The 10291-nt window shown below is 38.0% G+C and overlaps 1 protein-coding gene across 1 annotated transcript in view; it reads right to left on the bottom strand.

Moving 5' to 3' along the window:
- The window catches only part of LOC136852966 (transient receptor potential cation channel subfamily A member 1 homolog), a 64142-nt gene that overhangs the window by 51746 nt on the left and 2105 nt on the right, over positions 1 to 10291 (bottom strand). Inside the window, 1 exon segment of the mRNA XM_067128034.1 lies at positions 6818 to 7331. Coding sequence (XP_066984135.1) covers positions 6818 to 7262 — 445 coding nt within the window. The 5' untranslated portion in view covers positions 7263 to 7331.

The raw sequence follows: 10291 nt of genomic DNA, 5'->3' as shown, positions 1-10291 counted from the left end.
CTCGAAATCGTCACAGTCACGCATCTAATACTCTTGATCTTTTTCCTTTCAAATTACACCTATGAAACAGCTTCCCCTCCTGGGGCTTTTGACCGCTCAGATTTCTGTGATTCCAACCTTTCGATCTTTCCCCATTACGCTCTGATACTTCGGGAACTCTGGCTGACTGAGATCAAAGACTATCCTACACTTTCCTTAGCAAAACCTTGGTTACTGAACCATGTGTCCTCTCCTGAATTCAAACTTTCTACCCGATGGTTTGACTGGCGCTATTCAGTCACCCGGTTGAGGAAGTAAGCACAGAGGTCATTGTTAAGCTTTATAGCCTGCCTCTTCTATACCGGTCAAGAATCGCTGTACTTTTGTAGTTCAAAGGAAAAAGTTTTCCTGTACTAAGATGGAAGTTAAAATCCTGGTTATGTCTCCCAGTGAAAAATGAAAACCTGTATTAAGATGAAAGTTATTAACCTGGTCGCGTCTCCTACTAGACAAAAAAAAAAAAGTCTGTTCCTTTAATAACAGAGCGTATTTAATCTTCTGCAAAACCATTTTCCCTCCCAACGTCCATCTTTTCTGTCCCAACAGACCCATATCTTTCAGCAAGATTACGAAAGAAGATTCCCCCCGAGGAATTTGCTGAGGGACAAACTCCCATGGTTTGTTAAACTTTCCAACTACCGGTTAAATCCTGCACTTACCCCTATTCTAAAAACATGAAATGGCTCACTATACAACACAGAAGGGTAACCTCACAAATTTCACAAGACCTTATAAAGGCCCTCCCTATGGATGCTGCTTTATTTTTTTTTTTTACCTGCCTTGAACTTGCTTTGCAACAGGTGATTGAACTGGGGTAATTATGGCGTTTACCTGGGGAACTATACAAGGTTCAGCACCAGTAAGTATTTGAAGCTTTACTCAATTTTTTCTAACCTCCCAAATCCAATTCCTGTTATTTTATTCTTTTTGGTGTCGAGTTCCTGTACCTAAACAACATAAAAACTCAACAAGATTTACTGGCACAAAAAAAGTTCTGAGTATCAGGAAGAAGAAAAGTAAAAAAAACATAAATTCATAATAAAAAATATCATGATATAGTGTCAAATACGCTACATTAATCATGTCCTGTCTGCGAAATCTAAAACGCTTCCTGGTTCTCAACGGAAGCTGAACTAGCTCAAGCAAAACAGTTTTGCTCTCTCTCTCTCTTTCTCTTTCTCTCTCTCTCTCTCTCTCTCTCTCTCTCTCTCTCTCTCTCTCTCTCTCTCTCTCTCTCTGCAGTGCAATAGCCTGCACTTATCGAATTCCTCAACGTTAAACTGAATGTTGATAAAAAAAGAATTATGACTTAGCAACCGTGAAAATCTCTTGATCTAGACCTACTCAATATTGCACGGCTACTGATCTCTTATTGGTTATTACAAATATCACTCCGACATTTTAACTTCGTTCTTATATGCAAACCTGTTTAGTAGATTTACGTACGTCCTTAGTATTTGAATGTTTCGAAAGAACAGAAAATGCGTAGATTTCTTATACATTCTCCTTTCACACACATATATATAATCATATATTTCGTCACTTAGTCCCAGCCTTTGCTTGAAGTCTCAGATATGCTAGTAACAACAGTGGGGCAGACCCTCTTGCTTTCTCTATAGGTAGTCAAGGCCAATGCCTCTTCTACTTGTTAACCATCAAGCGTACTATAAATGCGACGGAGGCAGAGGGTATTTCTCATTTATGAATCGGGGATGAAGGATATTATGATAAATTAATATCATTCCTGTTTTCGCTTATATTGTGATATCGTATTAGGACTACGTATCTCTTCTAGCCAACATGTTCCTCCAATGGGAAGTGACTTCACACCGTGAGATCTTTCGTTTTATACTTATGTTTAATAAAAAAAAAACTGAAATCTGGAGATATATTTTGCCTCGCATTCCAGAAATTCAAATCAACTACACAGTTTCTCTCTCGATCAATATCCGTCTGGAACCTGGAATGACATTTAATGGCAGTACCGTGGCATTTGGCATGGCTCTAAAGAAATTCGGTGTCAGACAGCAAATAAATGCCATTGTTTACGTTAATAAATGTCAATGTTTACGTTCTTTGTCAGTTGTATACTTATATCGGTAATATCAAAACACCAGCAGTCTGCTCTGAGAGTGTAGGTCTAACCGTAGGCTATACACAGTTCTGTATTACAGGGTGTTGACACACCAAAACATAGCTCATGGAATGTCTGTGTATAGGGGGATTTAACACAATAAATAATTTTATAAGCATCTAAACGTGTGTAGGACATAAATACACACTAACCTACAGCTTAATTAAGCAAGCTTAGAGCATAGTAAGCTCTACACGAGCATAAGACTTTCTTTCCTGCAGAAACAGAAGACTCCTTTCCCCCCCAAGAAGGGCGACCACCACTACGGCAATAACTGAAGGAAAACTGAAATAGAATTAAAGTGAAAAGGAGTGAGCTGGTGGGGGGGGGGTGAGTTATAACTTGTTCCCGAAGGAATTGTAGGACATAGACCGACCATCTGTTTTCCCCTGATGATCTTCCATCCTTCAAGCGACAGATCCATCGCTTCCTTTTTATCATTTCCCCTTTGTCATCCCTTATTTCCTCCTGTCCTGAGCTAGGATATTATAATAGTATCAGTGCGCCCTTCCCAACGGCCTCTGTGCCGTAAAACGTGGTGCAACCCGTTGTATTCCGAGTCAGTGGGAAAATCCCTGACCTTGGACATCTGAGGGAAAGAACTTTTTCGTTCCGAGGACGTTGTGGTCATTGTTCGTACATCGTCAGCTCTCTCTCTCTCTCTCTCTCTCTCTCTCTCTCTCTCTCTCTCTCAAAAACACACACACATCCTTAGATATTTGCTGGGACCAGAAAGCTACGGGGAAATGGTGTATGGTCAATGAATATGCCTGTATAGACTCGTACAGAGAGAGAGAGAGAGAGAGAGAGAGAGAGAGAGAGAGAGAGAGAGAGAGAGAGAGAGGCTTAAGTGCGTAAAACTTACAGTATATCCATGGCTTACGTATATATTTATGGGTGTTTAAGAACATTTCTTACAAATTCTACGGAAAATGTACCGTAAAAAATGTTCTCTTCTAAACACTCAGTTTACTAATGTAGCAAGAAATATACTGACAGAGGCGATTTTATACTGACAGAGGCAATTTAAGAATCTGCAAACTAGAACCCAGATGAAGTGAAAGGCGATCTCTGACAAGAGGCACAAAAACAACGTGGCCATTCTTGAAAGAAAGAGAGAGAGAGAGAGAGAGAGAGAGAGAGAGAGAGAGAGAGAGAGAGAGAGAGAGAGAGAGAGAGAAAGGAAAAAATTCGGATCGTGTTATGTAAGCATTGAAACAGGACCATAGGGGATCGCTAGTCGTTTTAACTGTAGTGTCTTTTATGATAAAAGTATAAAACTTCATGAAACGTAAAATATCTTTTAAATGATCTGCAGCATCGAAGTAAACGCTTTTTAAAATCGATATTAACATCTGTATACTACAAAACACTGATCACATTTTGGCATCTACAGCGAGTAACATATACAGCACAGTTGTCGAAGTGGGATATTTATCCGCCCTATGCGTGGCGCCATTTGTTTTTCGTAATTTACAACGTAAATTTTTGGTGATTTATATTAGTTTTACTACATATCAACAGTTACCTATCGGATAATAACTCCAAATAACGGCGTTGTTAAGTTATATTATGAATAATCTGAAAAAATACCATGCCATTTTCATTTGACATCAAAGGTATCTGGTAACTCCGTGTAGGTAAACCCCGATATAACGACCTCCTCATACACCGATTTTATCAGACGCAATCCTTACGACGAAATTCACCACAAGGTCCTCAGTTATGTGGAGTTATTTAGGTAAGAATTAAGAGTACGTTAAATTATATATACCTGATTTGTCAGTTAAAACCGGAACGCGGCATCCAGTCGACAGTCCTTCTTAACACTCAACCAAGACCAGACTGATGTTCACTACTCTCGGTCGCAGATCTCCCATACCATGTTGTGGCCAGTTTCTGAGACCCGGAGGAGATATTTCTTTTCCTTTTCCAAATTCTATCGATCGTGAAAAGTCTTACGACTGAACTAAGGCTACGAAAGGTTATTAAAGATCATTTGACTCATGTAAAGTCTTTCTGAAACCAAACGTTGTGGCGTTAGATGCGTTTGTATAGAGAGCGTCTGCGTGCAACCGCGTTTTATTTACGATCTTAAGAGTAGGCTGACTCAACATTACTAAAGATCAAGAGGCGGGATTATTGTGTTCTGGGATTATAATGATGATTACTATTCTATTCAGTCATAATTAACCAGTCTTCCCTTCGTTTCCAGAGTTCCCTTCCTCTTATCAAAATGGATTTACTAAATTTCGTCTCAATCTACCTAACGAAACATTATGAAATCTGTACCGCTTCTCTGAGTCAGGACTTACTTCAAAGAAAATTATGGGGTAGCGAGAATTTCGTCGAGTTGCCAATTCCGGAGAATTGATTTTCTCATAATATATCTGGGAGCTTTAAACCATGAATAAAGAGACAGCAAGTTGAATTTGATGCTTTTGAAGCTTTGAGATATGAATGGGAAAGCTTAACAATGAAAGATAATTGTAAAACAATGCATGTCGTTTTCAGCCTGATAAAGTATTTAGTCAGTACAGACGAAAACAGGCTTAGATATAATATTCGACATGCAACTACAGTCTTAACATCAGCAACAGGTGAACATAAGATGTAAAATATTAGAATAAATAATTTTATTGAGTAATTCTGAACGCGCGCATGAAACAAACAAAATCTAGAGATGGTTACTGAAAGGTCTTCGTTCAAATTCCGTTAGGCCTAACCGATCCGGACGAGTTTTTATTATCTGCATTATAGTTAATTATATATATATATATATATATATATATATATATATATATATATATATATATATATATATATATATAAAGGAACAATATAATCGTATGTAACGACTGTTGCTAAGAGAGAGAGAGAGAGGTCCAGTATGACGTCATAATCTAATAGCCTTTACATAGAAGAAGAATAAACAGTACCCATAGTCCCATAGAGAAGGAACCGGTCTCCCCACTAGTTCTTGCTCAACAAGAGAGAGAGAGAGAGAGAGAGAGAGAGAGAGAGAGAGAGAGAGAGAGAGAGAGGGGGCAAATGTTCCTTCCTTCGCAACACATCCTGGCGCCAGCGTTGCCAAATCAATAACTATGGGCAGAGGCGTAGGGAAGTGAGGCCTTTTTCCTCACTATCTCTCTCAGGAGAGATCTTCCTCTCTTTTTCCTCCTCCGTGACAGTTCGTGGAATGAATACGTTTAAAACATAGAGATTTGTAATTAAAGATTTGATTGGGTATATATATATATATATATATATATATATATTTACAAATATAAATATATATATATAAATATATATATATAACTATTTCAAATGTAAAAATAATAATAAATCAATAATAAAAGGATATCGAATATAATATTATATCTCTTTCCTTGTAGATTATAACACCAGTTATAATATATACACGCCACTCTCTACATACATTAAGATGATGAATGCATGGGATGGTCAGTTTCGTGTGTGTGTATATATATATACAGTACATATACTGTATATATGCGTGTATATACACACACATATATATTATAAATTATATATATCTATATATAATATATATATATATATATATATATATATATAAGTAAGTAAGTATAGCTTAGTTTTACCAGACCACTGAGCTGATTAACAGCTCTCCTAGGGCTGGCCCGAAGGATTAGACTTATTTTTACGTGGCTAAGAACCAATTGGTTACTTAGCAATGGGACCTACAGCTTATTGTGGAATCCGAACCACATTATAGCGAGAAATGAATTTCTATCACCAGAAATAAATTCCTCTAACTCTTCATCAGCCGGCGGCGGGAATCGAACTCCGGCCCATCGAATGAAGCTCAACCAACTCGGCCAACAAAGGGCTATATATATATATATATAACCCCCATACAAAAAATATATATACCCCAAAACTAAGTGAACTTCCAATATCTCGGGGAACAGTTGTTTACTCCCAATATGTAAACAGCACGCATTTATTCAGCCATAAAAGGGTTTGCTTTCCCAAACCTTTCCAGACATTACTACTTCCCTAATTGTTGACTCAGGCCAAAGATTGACGTGAGTTACCCATGTGAAAGGTTCCAGTTTTCCTCCGATTTTTTTTTTACATTGGTGTAACATTTATATTATTAACTCTCTGTGTTTACCTGCATAAATGTAAAGCTACATGGCTTATAGAAAAAAAAAAGTTCTTGTGATGCTTAGATGAGAAATATTTTTTCTTGAAAAAAAATCTCTCTATTTTGTTTGTGAAGGATGAACATACGTTCCGTTTCTCTTTCCAAGTATCTATTTTAATATTTGTTGAGAATTTTTCATCACTTCAACTCTCTCTCTCTCTCTCTCTCTCTCTCTCTCTCTCTCTCTCTCTCTCTCTACTCGCAATGCGGTAATTTTACATCTTGAATATTTATGCAAACATCTTTTAATGGAAAAATATATATACACATAAATACATATATATGTACACACATTATATAAATTATATATATATATATATATATATATATATATATATATATATATATATATATACATATATATATCATTGTGCACAGAAACAGTAAACACTAAGAAAAAACAAACGCTTTCAGTGCAATAAAAATAAATCTTTTCAGTATGTTGTACTCACCTAACTTCACTCTAGGCGTCAGAGAATACAAAACCCTGCCATTTTTCCCAGCAGACACAGAGGAACCAGGCCTACTCTGCCCGTAGGAATACTTCGGGGTCCTTGAGGACTTCGCTGAAAGCGGGCGGGTCAAGTCAGGACCCAATTCAAATCCTGCGTCTACCAGAGACACAGGATAAGCGTCTGCAAGCTCCGCAGGGTACACAACTCGCTCCTTCGACCTGACCGTGACAGGGCGACCGCTGTCCTTATCGTAGGATCCGTTGTCGTAGGATATCGTGAATACGGGATCCTTCTCCTTTTCCTCCTGCGATGAGTCGACGGCATCCTTGTCTGAAGGAGGCGGGTGGACCAACCTGAAGAACAGGTCCTCCACGTATCTGTCGATTTCCGGTGATTCGCGACCATCTTGTTTTTCATCCTTGTGGCCACTTCCTCTTCGCATAGTTCTGAAAGTCCTTCTGTTCTGAAGGATTTCTTGACCAGGGTGTACGTAGGACTTTGTCTATCGAGGCTGGAAAGTGGAGACGGAGAAATTATTCGGGAGAGAACAACGATTGCGCGAAATATGTGTTGGTCTCACATGGCTAAACCAGTGGTTCTCAACCTTGGGGGGGGGCTTCAGCAATTTCCAAGGGGGGCGCAAGCCCTGGGACAAAATTAAAAATTCTCTAAGTAGCCTATATTCATTATTCTCGTAACAAGAGTGAGGAACTAATATTCAGAAGTTTGTGAAAAACTGCAAACGTATCGCCTTATAACGATCGTTTTCTATAATCTACTACTGTAGCTAGATTCGTTCTCTTTCTCTTTAGTTTTCATTTTCCTTTAAATCTGGGAGGGAATTTTACTCACAGATACAAAGGGCGGGGGGCGTGGGGGGAAGGACCAACTCTCAGAGGGGGCGTGGTAATAAAACAGTCAAGAATCACTGGGCTAAACAATTTGAGAATTATAAGGCAAATGTTCTGAACTGTAAACTGACTAAATTAAAGGTCGAAAAAGTCTAGATATGCGAGAGGAATAATTATTATTTTATTGAAAGGAAAATGTCATAGAGAAACACTAGGAATTTTATGGGCAAAAACGTTATTCAGTATACGAGGTCGGGTGAGGTTTTAATCGAAAAATTAAGAAAGATAAAAGAAGGAATGCAGGACGAACAAAAAAGAAATTAAAACAAGACAAACAATGCCCCCCTAAACACAAGAACTAAACCAGCAAACCGGTACCAAACGCACACCTTTCAAAACACGTCACAAACGCGTATTGAAAAAAAAAATTGACATCGCGTGATCGCATCTTTCTTCATATCATTCTTACGTAATGTTATCATAGTACCAAAGTTTGAATAGAAGAAAGACAAGCAATATTACGAATCGATAGATTAGCGTACTACTGATAAGTTCGCGGAAAGGGCATACGCGTGTTTGCGTAATTTAAAGTATGAATGAATCTTTCCGTTGTACGGTTCATTCATCTTTTGCGTTGACATTTTCTTTACGCTTTAGTAAATGAGCAATGTTGCAGAGAGAGAGAGAGAGAGAGAGAGAGAGAGAGAGAGAGAGAGAGAGAGAGAGAGAGAGAGATATTCATACACACGTGATGTTACGAATTTATCAGAGAAAACTGGAAATTATATCTAGGTAATACTTGAGAGAGAGAGAGAGAGAGAGAGAGAGAGAGAGAGAGAGAGAGAGAGAGAGAGAGAGAGAGAGAGAGATCCATACCCACGTGCTACGAATTCATCAGAGAAAACTGAAATTATATCTAGGTAATAACTAGAGAGAGAGAGAGAGAGAGAGAGAGAGAGAGAGAGAGAGAGAGAGAGAGAGAGATCCATACCCACGTGATACGAATTCATCAGAGAAAACTGGAAATTATATCTAGTGTTAATAGAGAGAGAGAGAGAGAGAGAGAGAGAGAGAGAGAGGGTGGGGGCGTGGTTCACGAAACTTCCTGACACACAGAACATGTAAAAAGCCATTTGCAACCCTACAGGTTAATATAAACAACTATATTAATATAATGAATTTCTCTCTCTCTCTCTCTCTCTCTCTCTCTTTCATTATATCATTCAGTCAAACCCATTATTACAACAAAGTGCTATCTCTCAGAGCAGCGTTCACCCTGTCTCTCTTTCAAAATCGCATTCACCCTCTCTCTCTCTCTCTCACTCTTCATAGCCGGTTAATAGAGGATGATAGGTGATCTAGGGGTGTCCGATAGCTCGCTCTAATAGGGGTCCCTAGACGACCGCAGGACGACTGCACGCACATCTCGATAGCGACCACGCCCATGAACTAATTTGAGCCACGCAAATCTCTTATTAGGCTAATTTAGTATTACGGACGTTTGCTTCTAATGTTATTGTACATTTGTAAAAAAAAACATTAATAATAATAATAATAATAATAATAATAATAATAATAATAATAATAATAATAATAATAATAAAAATTGGTCATCTCCGTGGGCAAGTACGGTGGTCAAACCATCCCAAAGTTAGACCTATCCTACGAACAAGTGGCACTAATATTGTTACACTTCATGGATTAGGAAAAACAAAACAACAACAACAACAACAACAACAATAATAATAATAATAATAATAATAATAATAATAATAATAATAATAATAATAATAACTTTTTCCGGTCGCCTCCGTACAGGCAAGTACTGTGATGAAACCACACTACATTTAGACCCATCCTACGAACAAGGAGAGACACTACCAGTATTTTTACACTTCACGGAAGATGTTTTCACGATTTAAATAAACGTAATAAATTTCTAAAAAAAAAAAAAAAAATACAGCCGCTACAGCGTATAATCAAGGCCACCGAAAATAGATCTATCTTCGGTGGTGTCTCGGTACAATGCTGTATGAGCCGCGCTCCATGAAACTTTAGTCACGGAACGATGGTGGCCTATCCTATATCGTTACTAGGAGCACGATTATGACTAACTTTAACCTTTAAAAAAATAAAAACTACTGAGGCTACAGTGCTGCAATTTGGTATGCTTGATGATTGGAGGGTGGATGATCAACATACCAATTTGCAGCCCTCTAGCCTCAGTAGTTTTTACGATCTGAGGGCGGACAGAAAAAGTGCGGACAGAAAAAAGTGCGGACCGAATACAGTGCGGACGGACAGGCAAAGTCGGCGCAATAGTTTTCTTTTACAGAAAACTTAAAGCAAAAAAGATTATTAGACAAAAAAAAACTGTTACTTATAAAATCATTACTGCTAATTTGACGATTATTTAATCACATAAGTAAACGAAAAATTGCTGTCTTGTAGGCAATTTCTCAAAAGATCGAAAATAGGCCTAACCATTCGGACTACCAGTAACTATAATTCTCGGAAACCAAAACCTCGCCACAAACATAAACAAATACGGTAAGCATTTTACTGTAGAGTAACTGGAAAGACTTTCATGATAAGAAAAGAAAGAACTATTACCAAAACA

The sequence above is a fragment of the Macrobrachium rosenbergii genome, chromosome 26 (assembly GCF_040412425.1).
Source record: "Macrobrachium rosenbergii isolate ZJJX-2024 chromosome 26, ASM4041242v1, whole genome shotgun sequence".
Lineage (NCBI taxonomy): Eukaryota > Metazoa > Arthropoda > Malacostraca > Decapoda > Palaemonidae > Macrobrachium > Macrobrachium rosenbergii.
This window is presented reverse-complemented; position numbering and strand designations above follow the sequence as displayed.